A 24,021-nucleotide genomic window follows, 5' to 3' on the forward strand; every position below is an offset into this window, starting at 1 on the left:
ATAGACCAAATAAACGGAGTTAAAATGTAGAGTATATCCTATAATCGATGCTTAGTGGTAATGCTCCAAAATGTGTTCATCAATTGCAATGAATGTACCGTACTAATGAAGGATATTGTTAATGGGGGTAAATGTGAGCAGTGTGGGAAGCAAGGCATATGGGAATCCCCTATATTCTTTATGTAACATTTATGTTTTCTAAATATCTTTTTTAAAAATGTAAAAATTTTTTAAAAATCTAGAGCATAGGTTACCAGGAGATAAGAGGAAGGCTGAGAAGGGGTACTGAAGTTTAACGTATGTAGAATTTTTAATTAGCTTGACTGTAAAGTATGGAAAAGGATAGAATTGATGATAACACATTATAGTGAGTATAACTGCTGATTTATAAATGTGACTGTGCTGAAAGGGGTAGTTTAGGGGCATAAATGTTTACTGAAAGAAAACTAGAGGATAATCTAGGGACTGCATAACAGTGAACTCAGTGGTGTATGAAGATTGTGTTTAATAGTACAAAATACAAGAATGTTCTATGAACTAGAGCAAATATATGTCACTATTACAAGGTGATAAGAATATGGTGATATATGGGAAAATACAATTAATCTAACTTATGGACTATAGTTAACAGCAATATTGTAATATTACTGCATCAATGTCAAAGAAGGTACTATATCAATGCTAAGGATTAATAATGGGGGTATGTGATTCTTTTCTATTGGTCTAAGGTAAACGTTCTAAAATTTACTGAGGTGATGACAGCACAACTCTGTGATGAAACTGAGAGCCACTGAGTGTACCCTTTGGGTGGACTGTATAAGGCATGGGACTGAATAACACAGTGAACCATGTGGTAATGATGGACTGAGATTAATAGTACAGATATGAAAATATTCTCTCATGAACCATAACAAATGTGTAATACTAATACATGGTGTTAATAATATGGGGGGTTATGGAAAAAATACACCAAATGTAAACTATGGACCATAGTTAGTAGTAATATTTTGATGATGTTCTTTCATATAAATGTTCCAAAACAATGCAACGTGTTGGTGGAGGGGTGATATAAGGGAATTAATTCTACAAGTTATGCATGATTGTTTTGTAAACTCACAAGTTCTCTAATAAAAAAAGTTTTTTTTTAATCAATTGGCAAAAAAAAAAAAAATCAATTTGGCCATAGATGTGAGGGTCCTACTAGTCTTTGATAGTTTTCCTTCACATTTGATATATTCCATGCTTATCATGTACATTGTATGCTCTAAATCTGGAATCTGTCATTTCTTCCAAGCTCTATACTCTTTCAGTAAGAAATGATATTTCAAGATATACCATTATACACATACACATACACACTCACATAGCACTTCTTGAGTTCATACTGAGACTTCCAATTTAAATTCAAGACTACAGAGATTTTACCTAACCTTTCTTCTGTTATACCTCTTTTCTTCTACTCATAGAATCCTAGTTCTTAAAGACATAGGAGATGACCGAATTAAAATATCCCTTTAGTACTCCTTTGTTCTATCATATATGACACAGTCTTTGAATAATAACAGTAATACCATGATCAACATGATTATCAAAAGCATTAAAATAATTTTAACATAGGTTCTTCCTATTTTCCCTCTCTTAAAAAATAGTTATACCATAACTACCTTGTTAGGGCATTATACTCTTTCCTTCAAAGCTGTCAATTAGTTCAAGTTCTATAAGTAACTGTATGCTTAACATTCACCACCAGTCACTTATCCTACGTCTCCCTAATCATTAGTTGTTTAAAGTTCATTCTCTAATAGATGCCTTAGAAATGAATCAGGAGAATAATGTTCTTTAAATTCCTACATGCTGATGATAGTTTGTATGTGTCTTTTATATCTGAAGGTCAGTATTACTAGATACAAAGTTCTTGGCTTACTCTTTCCTTGAGTGTCTTAAATGTGCTACCCCATCGTTTTCCTGGCCATTAAAGCATTGCTGTCAAAAAAAGACCGATGATACAGTTTCTGTTTGGGGTGATGACAAAGTTTTGGTTATAGATGGTGGTAACAAGCTGTACAACACTGTGAATATAATTCTCATTGTGAATGAAATGAAGGCTTTTGAATCATATACTAAAATTGGTTGGTTAAAATGACAAACTTTGTTATATAAAGATTACCACAATAAATTTTTTAAAAATTTTAAAAGTCTGATGATAATATATTTTTATTTCTCTTATAAATCATGTTTCATTTTTCAAGATGACCAAAGGACATTTTTTTCTTCTTCTTTAAAAAACAGTAATTTTACTAGAATCTGTGTTGGTATTGGTCATTCTGGGTCCACATTCTTAAAGAAATGATATACTCATTCTATATGCAGTTTCTTTTTCTTTTTTTTTTTTTTTTAAAGATTTATTTTATTTAATTCTCTCCCCTTCCCCCACCACCCCAGTTGTCTTCTCTCTGTGTACATTCGCTATGTGTTCTTCTGCGTCCACCTGCACCCTCAGTGGCACCAGGAAACTACATCTCTTTTATGTTGTGTCATCTTACTGCATCAGCTCTCCATGTGTGTGGCGCCACTCCTGGGCGGGCTGCACTTTTTTCACACGGGGTGGCTATCCTTGCAGGGCATACTCCTTGCGTGTGGGGTAGCTCCACACAGGGGCACCCCTGCATGGCACGGCACTCCTTGTGCACAGCAGTTCTGTACATGGGCCAGCTCACCACATGGGTCAGGAGACCCTGGGTATTGAACCCTGGACCCTCCCATATGGTAGGCAGGCACTCTATCCATTGAACCACATCTGCTTCCCTATGCGCAGTTTCAAATCATTTAATTTCAGGAAAGTTTCTTGAACTAAAGTTTTTAGCATTTGCTCTATTCCCCTGTTCTGTGTGTCTTCTTCAGGGACTTCTGTATATTCAATCTTTGCCCAGCTTTAATGTTTGAGTCTTAATCTCTTCCTTTATTTCTTTAGTAATTTTAAAATTTTCCCATTCATATATTCTATTTCCATTAATGAAGCATTGTGTTGTATTTATTTGCTATTGAGCTCCTTCTAGTCTAGTCTTCATTACTGAAATTATTTTTAGTTTACTTTTACATTTTTTTCTGAGTTTTCTAATTCTGATTTAATTTTGTTCTTTTATGTCTTGAATCATATTTTTAATGTTTTTTAGCTTGTTTTAAAATTGTAGGTTACATCTTAATCTGTTTTGTGGGAACATCTTTCTGGCATTCTTTCATCATAAATAGGTAATTCTTTTTTCTTACAGTAACTTTATTTAGGATTTGATCTTAATACTTTCCTATTGTTTAGTTTTTCTTTAACATATTTTTATTGTGAAATATCACACAGAAAACTGCCAAAAATATAAATGTATAACTTGAGAAATTATTACAAAGCAAATACTATAGTAACCATTGCTCAAGATTAGGAACTAGAAAACTACCCATACCCCTGAGACTCTTCACTGTTCCTCTTCCAATCAAAACCCCCTCACTCCCTTAGAAGTAATAACCATTAGTTGGACTTTTATAGCAAGTAACCCTTTCTGCTTTTTGTTTGATTGTTTAATACATATAATAAGCATTTTACCATCCAGATAAGCCTCCTTAAACAGGATCAGGGAGTTTAATTTATTCTTGAACATCATTAAATGGAATCATATGGTATGTACTCTTTTGTATCTGGCCTTTTTTACTCTACATTCTGCATGTCAGACTCATCTACTTCATTAAGTGCTAGTTGTATTCTGATTTCAAGACTGTATAATAAATATTCCAACATATGAATACACCACAATTTACTTATTCATTTAACTGCTGATAGACATTTGGGTTATTTCCAGTAGGGGGATATTAATAAGAATAGTTCTGCTCTGAAATTCTAGTACATACCTTTTGGTGAGCATGCTTGCATCTCTCTGTAGGCCATATTCCTAAGTGCAGAACTACTGAATCATCAAGGGGCATTTTATGTTCAGATTTAGTGGACAGTGCCAAATGGTTTTCCTAAGCAGTTATACTAATTTAATACTCTAACCAGTGGATACATTTCTCTTTTCTTCCCCTCCCCCCCATTCCTCCCTCTTTTCCTTCCTTCCATTTGTTTTAATCTTTCAACCCATATTTTGAGAGTCTCTGGATTAGGCCCTGGGTATCTAATGGTGAATAAAAAGAAGATGGGGTGTCTCCTTCCCAGAAAACACCACCTCCAGTCCCTACTTTGATTCAGCAGGGAGACAAATGGGAAGCCTCCAGTACCATGTAGCTCTTCAAAACGTCAGAGTCGGGGTCTGGGAAGAAGTATAGCACCTAAACCCATGGAAAGTGGTACAAAGGGGCTCACAACCTTCCATACTGGGGAAAGGGTCACTTCTCCCATATTAAGGAAGGTGTAATCAAGTCTCCTCCCTGAGGAACCATCATGTTAAACATCCAACCACAATGGGAGCAGCTACTAGGTTCCATCCTGTTCTTGGAGGCCAGGTATAATGGTTGTTTTTTATTTATGGGTTATTTCAGTTTTAGGTTTTTGTAAAATTCACGTAAAATGTTACCATTTTAACAAATTTAAAATGTACAATTCAGTGACATTTAGTATATTCAGTGTTGTCCAGCCATTGCCACTGTCCAATTCCAGAACATTATCACCATCCCAAAAAGAAATCCTGTACCATTAAGTTGTTTCTTCTCTTCTCCTCTCCCCTCAGCCCTTTGCAATGTTAAACTGCTTTCTTTCTCTATGGATTTATCTATTCTAGATATTTCATGTAGACAGAATCATTTGAGACCTTTGGTGTCTGGCTTCTTTCACTTAGGTGTTTTCAAAGTTCATTCGTGTTTTAGCATGTATCAGTACTTCATTCCTTTTTATGGCTGAATAGTGTCCCATTGTATGGATATACCCCACTCTGTTTATCCATTCATCAGTTGATGGACATTTGAGTTGTTTCTACTTTTTGGCTATTATGAATAGTGCTGCTATGAACATTTGAGTAGAAGTTTTTATTTGAACACCTGTTTTCAGTTCTTTTGGGTACATTCTTTGGAGTACAAGTGCTAGGTTATATGGTAATTCTACATTTAACTTTTTGAGGAAACATGAAGTATTAACAGCTGAATCATTTTCCATCACCACCAGCAATGTATGAGGAATCCAATTACTTATCCATGCCAAAACTGGGTAAGCCCTTTTATTTTTTTAAATTTCTCTCCCCATCCCCCCTCCCCTACCCCAGTTGTCTGCTCTCTGTGTCCATTTTGCTGCGTGTACTTCTGTGTCCACTTTTTTCTTGTCAGCAGCACTGGGAATCTGTGTCTCCTTTTGTTGAGTCACCTTGTTGTGTCACCTCTCCGTGTGTGCGGCACCATTCTTGGGCAGGCTGCATTTTCTTTCGCACTGGGCGGCTCTCCTTACAGGGCATACTCCTTGCACGTGGGGCTCCCCTACGCGGGAACACCCCTGCGTGGCACGGCACTCCTTGCTTGCATCAGCACTGCATATGGGCCAGCTCCACAAGGGGCAAGGAGGCCCTGGGTTTGAACTGTGGACCCCCCATGTGGTAGGCAGACGCTCTACCCATTGAGCCAAGTCCGCTTCCCCCTAAGCCCTTTTAATTTTAGCCATTTTTACAGATGTTTAGTATCTCACTGTGGCTTTAGTTTGCATTTCTCTGATGACTCATGTTGAGGCATCTTTTCATGTGATTATCTGCCACCTATACATCGCCTATGGTGAGGCATCTGTTCAAATCTTACATGTTGACTGTCTTATTATTGAGCTATAAGAGTTCTTTATTCCAGATATCCATCTTTTATATATGTTTTGCACATATTTTCTCCTAGTCTGTGGCTTGCCTTTTTATTTTCCTAGCAGTATCCTTTTCTTTTTCAATTAAGTTATATTTTGAAAAGCAAAAGTATAATTTTTATAAAGTCCAATTTATCATTTTTTTTTCCCTTTATAGTTCGGTTTTTGGTGCCTTTTCTAAAAATTCTTTGCTTAGCCCAAGTTTATAAAGATTTCTGTTTTCTAACTATTTAGTTTTAGCTCTTATATCTGGGTCTATTTTTTTTTTAACTCAAATCTCCTTTTTTTTAAAGCTTTATTAATTTTTATTTATTTATCCCTCCTCCCCCTTGCTGCTTGCTTGCTATCTGCTCTCTGTGTCCATTCGCTGTGCATTCTTCTGTGTCTGCTTGTCTCCCTTTGTTGCATCAACTTGCTGCGCCAGCTCTCCGCAGGCACGGGCCATCAGCTCTCTGCAGGTGCGGGCCAGCCTGCCTTCATAAGGAGGCCCCAGGATGCGAACCCAGGGCCTCCCATATGGTAGATGGGAGCCCAATCAATTGAGCCACAGCTGCTTCCCTATGATCCATTTCAAGTTAACTTTCATATATTGTGTGAGGTAAGGTATATAGAGGTACATTTTGTTGAATTGAACATAAAATTGCTCCAGTACCATTTGTTAAAAAGACTACTCTTTCCCCCTTTGAAATGCCATGACACCTCTGTCAAATATCAATTAACCATATATTTGTAAGTCTTTTTCTTTTCCAATGGTCTAAATGGCTATCATTATACCAATCCCACACAATCTTGATTACTACATTTTTAATAGCCCTATAGCTTTATAGAAAGTCTTGTATTCAGACAGTGTAAGTCTTCCAAACTTTGTCTTTTTCATTATTGTTTGGCTACTGCATTGCCACATAAATTTTAGAATTCGCTTATCAATTTCTACTAAAAAGCCTATAGAAATTTTTATTGGAAACTAGCATTGGTTTCTGACATTGGCTGTTTTTTACCCAACTGCAAATGTCCACCCACCTGCAGTGCCTGTGGTCTTCCTTCCTACTAGCTTGCCTTACATTTGTCATAGGACACACATACCCCACTCCTATTAAACCTCCAGAAAAGATAACAATCTCTTCCATGTTACAAAAATTTCCTCTGAGAAGACTAAGCAGAAATTATAGTGAATTTACTGGACCTACCTTTAGCAGTCTCATATAGTTATGAATTCCAAAAATAGATACTGGATTATGTTTGTAAACTGCTCTGTACCTGTGCATGATTAAATTATGATTAGGGCTTTGATTGGGCCATGTAAGTAGGGTGTTGAGTTCCCACCCCTTGATGGGTGGGGCTCACAGATAAAAGACATGGCAAAAGACAGAGTTGAAGGGTTTTGATGTTGGAGGTTTTTTGTTGTTGGAGTTGTGATGCTAGAGTCTTGAGCTTGAGCCCCCAGAAATAAGCACAAAGAGGATTTTGGTTGTGAGGAAAGAGAAGCAAACCCTGGGAAGAGAGGAACCTTGAGCCTGGAGAGAAACAAGCCCTGGAAAGAGAGGAACCCTGAGCCTAGAGGGAAGCAAGCTCTGGGAAGAGAGGAACCCTGAGCCCAGAAAAAAACAAGGCCAGGAAGAGAGGAACCCAGGAAGCCTGAACCCTGGCAGACATCAGCAGCCATCTTGCTCCAAAACATGGTAAAAGACTTTGGTGAGGAAAGTAACTTATCCTTTATGGCCTGGTATCTGTAAGCTCCTACCCCAAATAAATCTTTATAAAAGCCAACAAACTTCTGGTATTTTGCATCAGCACCCCTTTGGCTGACTAACACACTGCTTTTTTCTCAGTTTTTAAGGGAAAATAATTCATAATATGTGAATTTATACATTCATGCAGACATTAATCTTCTTTATTCACAGGATAAGGAAATTGTTTTACCTGTATAGCAAAAGTACCAACTCCTCCTGAAGCGCCCAAGATTAAAACACTGCAACACAAAAGAAACCACAGTCAACAAGCGTCTTAAGCAAATAAATTGGATAAATAAAGTAGATGGTTGTAGCACGTAAATGGCAAATTTCCAAGATTATATTACAAAAAGATTTTACCTTAAATTTGTGAAGAAGTGATAAATGCTCCAAGGATATGATTTGTAGTTTTTAAGTAGTTGAGATGGTTCTTGGCAACATCTGTTTTATAATTTTTCTAGGCTAAAGTTACCATAAGTTTCCCCATAAGTGAGGATTTGGGGGATTTTAGTGTGTTAGATTCAGTTGCTCTTTAAGAAAAATGACATTCCTGGCCAAATTCCTGCCAGAATAAAATAAACTTCTTTTTTTCAGACATGTCCTGTTAAGTTCCGTAACTTTCATAAATGGGAAATCAATCTTCAATTTGGCTCCCAGTTAAAGCAGATGAATCTGCCCTATTAGCGCAATCATCATTGTGTTCCATGTTTTTTGCCACATTTACTCACTGCAGCCCTCCTGCTGGACCAGGGGTACTTGCCTAGAGTTCACGGATTACCTGGGGGTGGGAGATTGTAAACCCTGAAATTATGAATTTCCTGAAATAACATGCAAAATATATTTGTTGTGATTATGCATCTGTGCACTTGGGAGGAGAGGCATCCAGACCTATCGTCAAATTCCTAAGAGTTCTCCAGAGAAAAAGAACTGACAGGATATATAGAGTTATTTTTTATATGCAAATATTAAGAGACTTATTATATGAATTGGTTTATGCAACCATGGAGAACTGGCAAGTCCAAATTCTGAAGGGTATGCAGCAAGTCTGGAACTCTGAGAAATGTTTTACTGAATTCCCCAGGAGAAGCTGGCTGACTAAAGTTGAGATAGAAATTCTTTTGACTGCTGAAGTTATCAGTTCTCCCTTTTAAGACCTTCAAATGATTGGATGAGACTTCTCTCATTGCTAAAGACAATTTCCTTTGTTGATTGTAGTTATAATCCACAGATGCAACCAACTGACTAATGATTCAAATCCACAAAATACCCTCATAGTAACAATCAGGCCAGTGCTTGCATGACCAAACAAGTGGACACCATAACTTAGCCAAAGTGACACATGAACTTAACTATCACATGACCCCAAAAAATAATCACTAGTCAAGAATCACTGCTTTACATACTTTCACATTCTTAGCTTAAGCAAGACCATTGGAGAATTCCCTAGTTGGGCTTCACAGTTTCAGATGCCCATAAAGTTTTACTGAACTCTACCTTGTTGTTATGCTCCTGATTTAGGCTGAGGGACATTATAAATAGTAACTCTTTTTCTCAAAAAGACAAATATTGTAGTTTCTTTTATATGCAGTTCTTAGAATAAGCAAATTCATAAGACAACGAAAGCAGGATAATGGTTACTAGGAGATGGGTGGAGAAGGGTATAGGAGTTATAACTTAATGGGTATGATTATCTGTTTGGAATGATGAAAATGTTCTGGAAATAAATGTGCTGAAGGTTACACCACATTGTCAATGTACTTAATTTACATTTGAAAATGGCTAAAATGAGTTATATTATGTATATTTTACCACAATAAAAAAAAGTAATTTTTTCTGTTTGAGTAATGGATGGTGGTGATGGTAGCACAACATTGTAAATGTAATCAATGCCATGGCATTGTATGCTTAAAAATGGTTAAAACAGCCAAAAAGAGTTACTCTTTGATATTTACTACTACGTTAGTGAAGGAGATATTGTCAAGAGAATTCTTCCTGAGAATTCTTTTTAAGAAAACAATAAAAACTTTATTTTGGCTTCAGAAAATAAAGTAATAGACAAGGGCAGCTTAGAAATTACTTTAAAAATCCTGTCCAGGTGTATTTATCTTATTTAATCCTAAAAACAAACTCAATTATTTCTCCAGTGTTTGGAAAGATAAATAAATGAGCACAGACTGGCTAAACAACATGGCCAAGGTCTCCCTGTTAATGAATAAAATGAAAAAAAAAAAAAAGTTTGACCATAATCACATCTCATAAAACTAAATCTGATATTAACTATAGTCTATAAATCACATTAGTTGTATTTTTCCCATGTATCACCATATTCTTAACACTTTGTTATAGAGGAACATTCTTTTATTTGTAGGCTTAATCACAATCCTCTTTATGCATGTCCATGGAAAAAACATTTAACTGCTGATTGTGGGTTACTCTTTGGCTTAGCTGATAGAAAGTGGAGAGAATTTTGCCACCTATCTCTTGCAAATACACTCGCTTTTGGAGTATGAATTCTGTCTACAACATTAATCCTAGTCTCATTTCCATTTTTCCTATCTTACCCAAATCACAGCAGGCTGGTTGTCACTTCTTTTTTTAGACCTTAAAAATCACTACTACAAAATTTCTGAACCATCTGTTACCTTTAAAATTAATACAAGTATAATTAAGACAATTTTTCTTCCAAATGTTTTTCCTAGAAAAGTTCTTCAAGAATTATAAATTGTGAAGAATAAAAGAAACTAAAGATCAACCCCTCCAAAACCTGTCAATTCACACATTTTACAACCTTATACAGCTTTAGTAGTTTCTAAATGAGGGTAGAGGGAGCACTAAAACTGACTCACAGGTACATCCTAAAAAGAATTCACCAATGAAACAGTTTACTCTATTTTTGACCATTCCAATGGAAATATAAACTGGTTAAATTCTCACTTAAGTTCTTCCAGTCTAACCTTTATCTCAACTCTGACCTTTTTCCTCTCACTATTCCCGAACTAAACTCTCTACCACAGTTCCCTGGTCCTTTTACAGTCCCTCTAAGCCTCAAGCACACTGCCATTCCTCCAGGCTCCAACGCCATCACCATCTGCTAAGGCCTATCTCCCTTTGAAGGCCCAAGTCTCAGTCTTCCTCTATAGCACTCTTTTTTTTTTTTTTAATTGAATTTGTAAAAATATTACATTAAAAAAAATATATGAGGTCCCATTCAACCCCACCATCCCCACCCCACCACTCCCCCCCCCCAGCAACATTCACTCCCATCATCATGACACATCCATTGCATTTGGTAAGTTCTACAGTACTCTTGAGATAGCCCCTGGACCTGAGACCTAAGCCACATTCCTGTATTTGGCAATTGTCACATTGTTAACTTTCAGGCATAAACCCTGCTTCCCAAGGTATCCTGCAAGCCCTTGAGGACAGAGACCTCAGACTATGTTCAGCACTGGGCATACGACCTTGGTTTTAACAGATACCTACTCAGTTTCTTTTTATACTTTTTATTTGTGGCAACAACATAAAATTCCCCATTTTAACCACTTTCAAAAAGTATACAATTCAGTGGTGTTCATTATATTCACAACCTTGTGCCTCCATCACCACCGCCCATTACCAAAACTTTTTCATTATCCCAACAGAAACTCTGTGCCCAGTAAACGTAATTCCCATTCCCCCTTCAACCTCCCTGCTCTTGGTAACCTGTAATCTACTTTCTGTCTCTATGAATTTGCATATTCTTACTACTTCACGTAAATGGAATCGTTTAGTATTTGTCCTTTTGTGTCTGACATTTCACTCAACATGATGTCTTCCAACCTCAACCATATTACAGCATGTATTAAAACGTCATTCCATTTTACAACAACAATATTTCATTTTGTATACATACTACATTTTGTTTATCAACTCTTCTACTGATAGACACTTGAGTTACTTCCACCTTTGGCTACTGTAAATATTGCTGCCATGAATAGTGTTCAGATATCTATTCGAGTTCCTGCTTTCAATTCTTCGGAGTATATACCTAGAAGTAGGATTGCTGGATTACATGGTAATTCTATACTTAACTTTCTGAAGAACCACTGAACTGTTTTCCACAGAGCCTGTACTATTTTACATTCTTATCAACATTGTTGCCAGTGCTTATTATTTTCCATTCTTCTAAATTTAGCAGATAGAAAGTGGTATCTCATTGTGGTTTTGATCTATATTTCCCTAATGGCTAATGATGTTGAGCATTTTTTCATGTCCTTGTTGGCCATTTGTATGCCTTCTATATAGAAATGTCTATTTAAGTCCTTTGCCCATTTTTAAATTGGTTTGTCTATTTTTTTATTGAGTTACAGGAGTTCTTTAAATATTCTAGATATTAAATCCTTATCAGATATATAATTTTCAAATATTTTTTCCCATTCTGTAGATGGTCTTTTTACTTTCTTGATAATGTCCTCTGATGCAAAGAAGTTTCTAATTTTGATGAAGTCCAATTTATCTCTTTTTTTCTTTTGCTGCTAATGTTTTTGGTGTAAAGTCTAAGAATCTATTGCCTAATACAAGGTCCTGAAATATTCCCCAATGCTTTCTTCCAAGGGTTGTACAGTTTTAGCTCTTATGTTTAGGTCATTGATCCATTTTGAGTTAATTTTTATACATGGTATGAGGCAGGAGTCCAATTTCACTCTTTTGCATATGGATATCCACTTTTCCCAGCACCACTTGTTGAAGAGACTATTCTTCCCCTAGAGTGGACTTATGCACCCTTGTGAAAAATCAGTCGGCTATAGATACATGGGTTTATTTCTGGACTCCCAATTCTATTCCAGTGGTCCATATATCTGTCCATGTGCCAGTACAGAGCAATGTGTTTTAATTTTCAAAATCTTTCAAATCAGGATTATATCCTGCAATTAAGGCAACAATTACTATTCACTTCAAGTGAGGGGATCACCTGGCTATCTGAAAGACTACATTAAGGTTTCTTCCACTGAAGAAAAACTTGAAATGAATTTCTGATTCTTTCCATGAGAATGCAGGATTATAAGGATACCAAAACAATGGATGCCTAAGAACCCAACTGCCAGCCACATCTCCCCTCCTTATTGCCATTTTCTCTTTCTCATAACTCGTGGTCCAAAGCACGCTCATTACCCCAAATACAAAAGCAAAATGTGTTTCACATCATGGCTTGGCAGAAGAGGGAGTGGTTCTATAATAGCAGCTTCAGTCCCTGAAGTTGCCACTTGATGGCACCTCCCAAGTACAAAACAGGTTCCAAGCTGGCCCAATGAAGTGCTACGCAACTATTTAGCTTGTGAAGGTGCAATGGAGACACATCTTTCACTGGCCTTCCAAACTCCACGTTTTCTGCAGACTCACCTAGAGTCCGTACTTTTCTTCAAGCAAAGAAATTCCAGAAAAGTACAATGGACAAAATAAATTTGCAAGCCAACAAGAAGTTGAATGGTCCTCTGTGGTTTGAAGTCCTGTGGCTGAAAAACTATTCTTACTGTATACTCTTGAAAGCACTCTCAATGCAAAAGGAAAATAATTGCTATCACCCACAATGGCCCATCCTTTAAGTATTATACACGAGAATACCTTTAATCTGGCGGTTTAAATGTTTACGCTAGTCAAACCTTGTTGAAGTAGAAGCCTATTTGTTATTGAAGAAATATGTCTTAAGTGCTTATTTGTTTATAAAGAGCAAGTGCTCAGGAAATACTGTGTGTAAATGCACTATAACTCAAAATTGCCAAGATTTTTAATTACATTCCTCTCTTACTTCCTAAGTCCACATATAGAGCTTTTTTTTTTTTTAAGAAGATTTATTTTTTATTTCTCCCTGCCACCCCCCCCCCCCAGTTGTCTGCTCTCTGTGTCCATTTGCTGTGTGTTCTTCTGTGCACCGGCGGGAATATGTGTTTCTTTTTGGTGCATCATCTTGTTGTATCAGCTCTCCATGTGTGCGGTGCCATTTCTGGGCAGGCTGCACTTTCTTTCACGCTGGGGGGCTCTCCTCATGGGGCGCACTCCTTGAGCATGGGGCTCTCCAATGCAGGGGATACCCCTGAGTGGCTGGGCACTCCCTCCACACATCAGCACTGCACATGGGCCAGCTCCACACAGGTCAAGGAGGCCCCAGGTTTGAACCGTGGACCTCCCATGTGGTAGGCGGACGCCCTATCCATTGGGCCAAGTCCACTTCCTAGAGCTTCCTTTGAAGTTAATGGGAATTGCCCTAGTGGCAGATACAGAAAAAATGGGGAGAACAATTAATAATTGTTACACTATTTATGTATTCTTAAACCCTAAAATCTAACTTTCTCCATCAATTCTGCCTGAATTCTCCCTAAATGCATTTTAGGGTACTTAAGTGATTTTGGTTTCTGTTCCATGACTGAACCATTTTTTTTACCACTTAGGTATCTAAGTCCTCTACAACCACATTTTTCAATATTATTATAGTCTTGTGAGGGAGGGCATCAACACCTTAACTACCTCCAAAAAAAAAAAAAAAAAATGAAACACACTACAAAACAGCAGGAGATCCAGAAGAAAGGAATCACCTTTCAAGTTTGTATATTCTGGCTTAGGCTCAGAGATTTTTGACTGCCAGGGCTGGGTATCTTGAGACCTGGGTGCAAGTACCAGCTCTCTCACTAACTGAATTCCCTAGGTCTCAGATTTATCGTCTATGAAATCATAGAGATGTGCTCTAGGAGTCAATGAAAACAAAGAATCAGTGTTTTCAGTCTAAGTTAAGATTATATTTGGTTTATTGACCTAACAGAAAGGAATATAATGGTCATGACACCCCCTCACACTGCTTACTTGTGGGGAGAAAAAAAGTCAAAGAGTGTCATTTATTAAATTCTAATGGCTTAGAAACAAAGAAGATTCAAATATGAAAAAAACAAATAGTCTTTAAGAAACAGAATGATGCTGGAAATATATATTCTTTTTCATTTCATATACAAATTTTAAATCTGAGGGAAAAAATAGGTGAAAAACAGCAAAGTATATCATAATAAGCTATTAAGAAACTTAATCTAAATAAATGGAATAATAGAGCTACAAAACAAATTAACCGAACATATCAGTAAAGCCTAGATCTGTATATTCCCTTCTTCTAAGCCTCTATAATTCATGTAGACATGTAGACAGTCCCCATTTTAAGGGTTCATGTGTTATTTAGTTGTTTGGAACTTTAAACACATTTTCCCATGAAAACAAAGCTATTTATACATCTCGGCAAAGTGCCCAGGATAGACTTCTATCAAGTTTACTTAACCCAGTGGACCAAGAACCTCATATACAGTATAACAATGGTCCTGTGGGAAACTGTATTCAGAATTTCAACTCGGGATACTGGGAACACATCTGTCCATCTGTCCAAAAAGGCTATGCAGTGGGAACAGACTAGTTCCTTCAATCTGGTGCAGGGACAGATAGAGGAAAGGAACATTTATGTGAGCAACAACAGGATGGATAAGTGAAAGAAGTAGAATAGTCAGCGGACTATTTACATGGAGTTAATGAAGCTTAAGCTTAGGGACTCGCACTTACGCCAGCCCCTGCAAGAAGTGTTTCCGTTTTCCAGCTACTGAAACAAATACCAAACAATGGAACTTATCAGCTCACAGTTTCAGAGGCTAGAAGATTTCCTTCCTCCCTGTGTCAGTTAGCTGGCCAGCAATCTTTGGAATTCCTTGGCTTTTCTGCCATATGGCAATGCATACGGTGGCATTTTTTCCCTTCTCTTCAGGGTTCCACTGAGTTCCAGCTTCTGGCTGCTCCAAGTGTAGCTTCTCTTTTGTGTCCAATTTCCTTTGCTTTTAAGGACTTCATCCATTTTGGAATGAGGCCCACCTTTATTCAGTCTGGGCACACCTTAACTTTTAACATCTTCACAGGTATTATTTACAAATGGGTTCGCACCCACAGGAACAGGGTTGGGACCTGCACATGCTTTTAGTGGGGGGGCATGGTTCAATCCCCAACAAGGAGCCTTTGTAATATATTTGTAGTGACATGTTTTTGTAAAGTTTGTCTCTTTCCACTCCTACGTTCCCTCCAACATGCTTCCTCTCTTGTCAGGTGGAACTAGTTCTGGCTAAAGGGAAGTAAATTCTTTTTCTTTTTTTAATTAGAGAAGTTGTACGTTTATAGAAAACTCATGCAGAAAATAGAGTCCCCATATATTCCCTGTGACAGTCCGATGTTCTTTTATGAATCCCAAAAAGAAAAAGATTATGTTTTATAACTAATTCATTCCTGTGGGTAAGAGACCCTTTCAACTGGACTATGACAGTGAGGTGTGACTCAGGTTGCGTCTCTGCCCTTTTGCTGGGTCTGATATAAATTGAGACACATAGAGACAAACACACAGATAAAGGAAGCTGCCATATTTGATCCTGCAATGTGAGAGAAAGGACTCCAGCCTAGTCCACAGCTGAGCTGCAAGAAGAGAAGCCATAGAGAAGCTCAAAGAGCTGAAGCCCAGAGAGAGATATGCCACATGCCTGACAGCTCACAGCTAAACTCAGGAAGAAAGCAGAGCAGCCAAGACTGATGAGGAGGCCCAGAAAGAGACAAGCCCTATGCCTGGTTGCCCACAGCTGAGCTTCAGGAGAAGGTCAAGTCTGGAGGGGAAAGCAGAGATCAGAAGCCATCTTCACCATGTGACAGGATGCTAGGCTCAATAGTAGCTGACTTTGGTGAGAAAGCATCTTTGATGGTGCCTTGATTTGGACATGTCAGTCTTGGAACTGTAGCTTTTCCCCAGATAAATATCCCATAATAATAATAATAATAAAAGCCAACCCATTTCTGGTACTTTACATTGGGAGCTCTTTGGCAAACTAAAACACCTCCCTAGTATTAACACCAGGAAAGTAAAATTGGGTATGTTTGCAATGGCTTTAACGGGAAATATTCATGTGGTTCACAGTCACTTCTGCACAGAGTTAAGTTACTCCTAGCTATCCTAGTTTAAGAATGCCTGCCAGGTATATGCCTACCTCCCACTAAGTCAACTAATCATGATGCAAAGCTCAGAAATTTTATTAAGGTAAGACCAATATTATGGGCACCCAGCACTGGAATATGTGGGTAATAAAGGAGAAACAAGGTTTGAAATGCGGAAATTCTTCCAATCGAAAGACAGGTAAAAACTTATACCATTATAAGGAAGTTAAAGAGGACTGCCAATTAAAATACAACCATTTTTTAGGTTTAGTCACTGTACAAGAAAAGTTGAAATGCCCTGAAGTCTTACAGCTCATAAATGAAAAAAAAACTGGAATACATTTTCTCAAATTCAGTAACAATCCTAAATTTTTACATGACATGCACAACAGTAAGTTGTGAAGTGAAAGGGACAGAGGGAGCAGGGATGGGAACAATGTCAGATTTTGGCTCAGGGTAACTCACAATGATCAGGAATATGAGAAAAGAGTTGAGGTGGTAGTCAGTGGGTTTTGCTTTGCACGTGTTGAGTTTGAGGTACAAAGAAGATATCTAACTGAAACCCAGGAGAAAGGATGGGACTAGAAGTACAGATGGGGATGTTACCAAAATATGAGTAGAAGCTGGAAGCAGATGAGAAAGACCTGGGAGACATAAGAGGAACAATGGGGTGAAACACTGGGAGAAGAGCAACATTTAAAGAACTGAAAGGGAAGCCTTTGAAAATGACCAGAAGTCAAAAAGGCAAAAGGAAAACTAAAAACGCCTAGTGACCCTGAAACCACGGAAAAAGTAAGTATTAAGAAAGAGGGAGTGGTCAATATCGCCAGTTATTTCAGAGGTTAAAGAAAATAAGAACTGAAAAGCAGCATTGGGTTTGGCAACTAAGTCAGCTATGACCCTGGTGAGAGCAGGTGTAGTTGAATGGGAGGTTGGAAACGAGAGTACAGTGAATTGAAAAGTAAATGACTCCTAAACCTCAAAAAAATAGTTACCCTAGTCACCTAGAAAAGTAATCTGTAAAACACAAATAGCCAGGAAAGTCATCTACTACTCCTTTAACTGAGCCCTCCCAGGGCTCCCAGGAGAATAGGCCCAAGAGTGGGGGCAGGATTCATTTGCATCACACTAACCAGACCAGAGTCCCCACCCACACTCTCCTTTTCTTTCCAACCCCACAATTTCTTTATGCAAGCAAACTGCAGGGGTTTCTTTTTTCTTCCTGTACCCCACTCAACTAGACAACCTAGTCAGATGCAAATGAAAAAAAAAACCCTAAATCCTATAGATAGCAGCAATATTGTAAATGATGTTCTTTCAACATTTGTAATAAATGTAAGTTGTTGGTTGTAGGGTGATGCATGGAGATCCTGTATGGTACGCAGGACTTTTCTTTAAAATTTTGAAATTAAAATTTTTTTAAAAAAGTTAAAAAAAACCCCACTAAGTCCACAGGGACTAGGAGGGGGAGAGAGTGGGGAGAAACAGGTGGGTGGTGGATAAAGAACGGGCCAGAAAATAGAAGATATTTAGAAGAAAGTTGTCATAATGACAGGGCAGTCATTGTAATTTCAATATAAGCATATTTGGGGCTGGGAAGGGGCGGGGCATAAATCCAATGATTTTAAGTTTCAGCTTCTCATTTTATAAACAGAATTAACTAGATAGTTATATGACAAGACAGTACTGTGATAAAGTCTAATCTCAAAAAATAAACAATGAAAATCATTCCCAAATTTATTGCACTGAGTTTCGAGTGCATACTATTTAAAAGTGAAATTTACTAGTGGAGGAAGAATAGTTCTATTTCTAACATTTTCTAATACTACTGTCAGAGTGAAGTACAACTTTCCCAGCAAGAGATAAATTTTAGGCAGAGTATGAAATATTCAAGTGCTCATAACACTACAAATAAATACAACCATCATATCATACTGTGTTAAAAATACCTATCAGATGTAACAACTTTTTTAAAAGAGGCTCTATTAATTTGGAGAGCCCTAAATTTTCTGTGTTCCTACTGAATAAGTCGGAAAGAAACTAGGGACGAATAGATAACAAGGAAATAATTTCACTTGACACTTTGTAGTGATAGTAATGTATGGGTGAGATATCATCAAAACTTCAAGATTAAACTATCCCCTTGGTTCACTGAGGCTCCAGAGAAATATAATTCTCTAACAAAGAAAGAAAAAGTAAACACTACCAACCCCTTAGAAAGCATTGTCTTAATTTCAAATAGCTGTTTGGTATAAAGAATTCCTTTAAAAAATCTTCCAAAGTAATGATCAGTGTTTTGTAATCTTTTTTTTTCCTCCCTATTAACTGGTTAGAAAAGTAATTCTTTTTATCCCCCATGATTTGCTTTGGGTGTATATTTGTCTGATATTAACATCTTGTATTATTAACCAGACTGTCAGTTCTTGATAACAAACACTGCCCTAATGCCAGTAACTAACAGAAAAAAGATTAATTATTGCTTAGAGAAACCAAAATAAGCTCCACCAATCGCAATGAGTAGTCAAATAGAAAGACATGACACAGGCCATGATGAACACTAGAACTTCTGAATTTAAATATAACAAAGTCCCATTATCATAATAGTTTCTTCATTTAAAAGTATATTTACAGTATTTTAAGGTACTGCCATCTCATGTGATTCTCACAAATAAGTAGTTGGAGAGATAGGTAATCACTGCGTAGTTATTTCAGGAAAATGCCAAGTAAGAGTGCACCAAAAGCCCAAGCTCACACTGCTGCTCAGTACTGATGCATCCGGCAGGCCACTATGCACAGGGGAATGCAAAAGAAGCCTGGAAGGTGAGTTAGTGAGTCTCTTTATAATGCATTTCACTCTTGTTTGATTTAACATGTGGCTAAATCAACAAACAGAGCCAACTCAATATAATACTAATTGTCTTATAAAGTATAGAACTTTCCGATTCTCATAATACTCATAACTGACATTGTCTTGGACTCATAATTCTGAGGAAAGAATGTGTGTGTTGTCAAGAGCATGTGTGTGTGGTTGCCTGGTCAGTTAGGCGCAGAGTGGAGAACAGGATCCAGGACCGCCTAAACAGAAGTTAACATATTACTAAAGAAGTACCCACAAAGCCAACAACAAACTAGGGGCACACACCTATGCATTTGAGAAGAGACAGCCAGCTCTGTCTCTAGATTGTTTTTTACAACATACTGAGAAAATTACATGTCGGACTGGAGAGCCCCCAACCTAACAACAGGAATGAGAGCTCTCTAACCAGAGCACATGCCCAGTCATGCAGGCACAGGCAGTCTAATGTCTTTCAGGGAAATAAAGCAAACAAACAACAACAGAGCCTATAGTCATAACAAAGGCTCTAAAAAATATTAATACAACTTCTGAGAAGTTATTAAGACAAACCATTTGAAAAATCTATGCAGTCAAACTAATTTAATTTAAATAGTGTTTGATCAAAATGGTAACTTCAAGTAAGATAAGCCTCAAAAGTTTGAAAAATAAATAGGGCTAGCCTTAGAATAAATACTTGCCAAGAATTCGATTAATGGGTAGCACCTTGTTAGATGAATAGCCTTCACACCACTTTCAGAAATACAGCTATTAAACATTCATTAAATTTCATGCTCTATGACAAAAAAAACACTAAATGTAAACTGTAAGGTTTCAAAACAGTATAGAATTATACAAACTTCTATTTTTACCTGCATAATCCTTAGTAATCAGATTTAAAAGATTATTAAAATCTGACCTACAGTCTCTCTTTCACTATAATCATTAAATATACCTAGTTTTCCCTATCCAAACACAAAAATCATCAGTTTCTCTGTGATGTCAATTTTCTAAAACACAAAGAGCAGTATCTCAGTATTAGTAGCCCCAGTTATTGAGTTCCTCCCATGTGCCATGTGTGCCACAAGTTCTATATGTATTGCTTCATTTAATCCTTAAAACTCATAAAAAATTTGGATATGAAGTCAAATACAGGTAAGATATTTCTAATCACTATATGTTGCTGCTCACATAGCCAAGCACATATTTAAGGCCTTGAAGTGACCCAAAAGACTGCCTCAAAAAGAATTCAAGGATATTCAACAGTGTTTTGGACTCTGCACAACTCAGTTTTAAAATTCCCATTTGATTACGCTAAGAATTAATACAATCAGACTAAGAAAGAACAAGCTGATACAAAAAGAGTTCTTTGGAAATTGTTTTGAATGTTAGCAAAATTGCTCATGTAAAGGACCCCAGTATTAACGCTTCCAACAAATCTAATCCAAAGATCTTACAGAAGGAAAGAAGGGAAAGAACCATTAACACTAACCGTTTTCCTGTGCAATTCCTGTCATTCAGGCCTCCAACCTTGTTTATAGCAGACCAGGCTGTGAGAGCCACATATGGCAAAGAGGCGGCTTGAGTATGAGTGAGTGACTTGGGCTTGTGAGAGACCTAGATTTGAAGACAGGTCAAATGTAAGCAAGGACTTGCAAACCTATGAACAAATTAAGTCAATTTACCTTCATAGGAACCCAATTACTTTCACAGATAGGTCTATAAAATTCTTCAAGGTTCAGTGTTTACTGCATACAATACTACATTATTATCGCAAAGGAATCTTCTCCAAATGGTTCAACCTGCCCCACAGAGGTTCAGTAATGTTTTGTAAGCTGCATTACCAAATACAAGTTAAGTTCCTTCAGTCTTTAAAAAAGACCACACTCAATAACTCAATTAGTCCTAACTATATCCAGGGAAAAATCCAAATAAAACTTGAATCCTTTTAAATAGCATTCTAATTTGTTTTATTTATTTTTATTTACCTTTGTTCATTTTCTAATTTGTTTTTGAGACCATGGTTTTGAGACCATTTGCTTTGAGACCAGTTTCCTTTATTCCCATTTATTGGAAGGTAATTTTTTCTGGGTTTTCTCTAATCTCAGTAATAACCTTTCTCCCTTCTTGCCCTCCCTTCTCTGGTCAATATCCTCGATGTTAACCTCTTTCTCAACTCAAATTGTCAGGCGTCCTGTTTTTAAAGTCATTCAGAACAACTTGACACTACCATGACTCTGCTTCAGATTAACCCATATTCTCCATTTGGTATATCTGGCTTCAACTATTTATACTAAGTTTTCTAGATCTCTCTCCAAATCCCTGTTCCATGAGACAAAGATAACCTATTTGGCAGGTTGTGTTAGTAAATGACATTAAATACATTTTTAGTCTTTCAAAAATTCCTACTCTCTTAGTGCTTTTAAAATTGCCCATAAAACATGAACTCTCTCTGAAAAACACCATGTCAAAGATATTTTTTAGTTTTTGTTTATATTTTCTAATGGCATTTCAGCATAGAATTGGCTAATTACCTCATTTCCGCTGACTACAACAAATTCTGAGAAAGTGCCTTGTTTCCATGGAGGAACTGCAGCCCAGACCTGAAATACACACACACTTCATTAGAAACACAGGTATCTTCTAACCAGAGCTAAGGATGCTTACCAAAATACACCCCACATTCTGTGTGTTTGGGGAGGGGGGGAACCATAAGTCAGAAATACACTCAACAAGAGGTATTTTCACTTCATCTAGATTTATTACTTAGTGTTACTCTAGATTTATCAAGTCAAACCCTGTTGGAAGCAGATGCTGATGCATCCTGCTGCATTTACTGACTAAACAGTCTCTGAGGCTTGAATCCTGGCTCTACCACTTATTAGTTTGGGATCCTCTCTATAATTTGGCATTCGCATCTGTGAAATGGGCCTACATATACCTACTTCATGGGGATGAAATGAATTCTTCCATGAAAAATAATTAGAATAGTATTTAACTAGCATTGAGCTCAGTAAGATTTCCTGGTTCAAAAGTTCAAAGTGACAAGTAATTTTACCAAACTTTAGCTGTAAAACCACAGAACCCATTAAGTCTAAACTGTCATTTAAAGGTTCTTTCAAAGAAAAAAATAGTCGTAATCTTATACATTTTAAAGTTTTGCAATTCTTAAGCATCAGATTTAGAAAACCCAAGAACTGTTAACCTATTTCGGAATTGTTTCCGGAAATGTGGTTACAGAATCAAGAAAGTAAAGTTTCCAGTCAAAACTCAGTATATTTGTTGAAAAGAAGTAAAACGGTCAGTGGTATGGAACATTATTCCAGAAGTAGCAGAATGAAATTTCCCTATTTAGAAAAGGAGCAGTGGTGTTTCATAATTCACCTCATCTCCAGGTTTGAAGTACTTCACATCAAGTCCGCATTCCATCACCACACCAGACACATCGCGACCCAGGGTCAGAGGAAATTCTTCTCCTTTGAGTTTAATATGTAAAGGATCACGCTTCATATTTAAAGCTGTAGCTCCATAACCACCTATAAAATACAAGTAATCTGTTTCTTCCTAAACTAAGAATGAAATGATGTAAAAATCACTACAGATTCATAGGCCAGGTACTACTCTAGATCTTTAAAATCTAGATAATAAAGTAATAACTTTATTAACATCACACAGGAAAGCATAAAACAATGAGTGTTGTTCCCTTCAAAGAAAATTACATGGAAAGTTATAAACATTAGTTAAACTAAAGCTACCATTGTGTAAAATGTTTGGGAAAATCCAATTTTGGAAGTGTCTTCGGAACTTTTAGTATTTCCTTTTATACAATTTTCCTTTGTTTCTGAAGCTGGTTCTTTTATTAATTTATTTTACTCATTCATATTTTGAACAACCAAGTTATGTGATGCCAAGTCAAGTGAAGAAGACAAAGGGTAAGCTGTTTCAAGTTAATATACAAACAAATAAAGCAAGGATATAAAGTATTTGATACTGACACTGGTCCATGGGTAGTGGTTCCAACCCCCACTCCAAATATATCTAAAATGACATCTTTGGAATAAGTGCATAGATTCGTAAATGGACAAAAGATACTTGGCTGCATCTGTTCTGATATTGTAAATCAGGTTAATTACATATATATGTGAATATTTACATCTTTTAATCTTAATTTTTTTCCAAAAAATTGGCTACTCCATCTACAATAGTCCAACATAGTTTATTACAAAGCTTCACCGTATACTAATGTTCTAAAATACATATTATGTTCTTCTCTCCTCTGCTTAAAATTTTTCTGAGGGTCCCTATCACTTAGAACATTTGTGATATATGAGGCTATTCAAGATAGGGACCCGGTTCACCTCTCCAGTCTCATGCACTACTCCCTGCCCCAAGATTTTTGCTCCACAATTACTAAATCACTCTACAAGTCTTCCCTTTTTTACCACCCACTCCCAAAGGCAGTACAACATTTGGTCTAAAGAATGAGGAGAAACCAGCATAAGAGACTAAAAAGGCTCAGCCAGAAAGTGAGAGGTATCCTGAAAGCTGAGTAAAGAAGGTAGTTTATAGAAGTCAAATGCTGCTGAGTGCAAAATAGTCATTCAAAAACAGGTCAAAAGCTGCTAATAGGTTAAAAAAAGAGACTGGATTCAGTAACATGAAGGTTTGGTGACCTTGCT

General features: G+C 37.0%; 1 protein-coding gene across 3 annotated transcripts in view; it reads right to left on the minus strand.

Moving 5' to 3' along the window:
- The window catches only part of RTN4IP1 (reticulon 4 interacting protein 1), a 62,450-nt gene that overhangs the window by 32,698 nt on the left and 5,731 nt on the right, over positions 1-24,021 (minus strand). For all 3 annotated transcript variants that reach the window (XM_071218613.1, XM_004478728.4, XM_071218614.1), the window contains exons 2-5: positions 22,727-22,878; positions 21,877-21,945; positions 20,835-20,959; positions 7,730-7,778 (exon numbers count right to left, since the gene is read on the minus strand). In XM_071218613.1, the coding sequence (XP_071074714.1) occupies positions 7,730-7,778; positions 20,835-20,959; positions 21,877-21,945; positions 22,727-22,878 (395 nt within the window). The remainder of the gene's footprint in view (positions 1-7,729; positions 7,779-20,834; positions 20,960-21,876; positions 21,946-22,726; positions 22,879-24,021) is intronic.

This window comes from Dasypus novemcinctus, chromosome 11 (assembly GCF_030445035.2).
Source record: "Dasypus novemcinctus isolate mDasNov1 chromosome 11, mDasNov1.1.hap2, whole genome shotgun sequence".
In the NCBI taxonomy this organism is placed as follows: domain Eukaryota; kingdom Metazoa; phylum Chordata; class Mammalia; order Cingulata; family Dasypodidae; genus Dasypus; species Dasypus novemcinctus.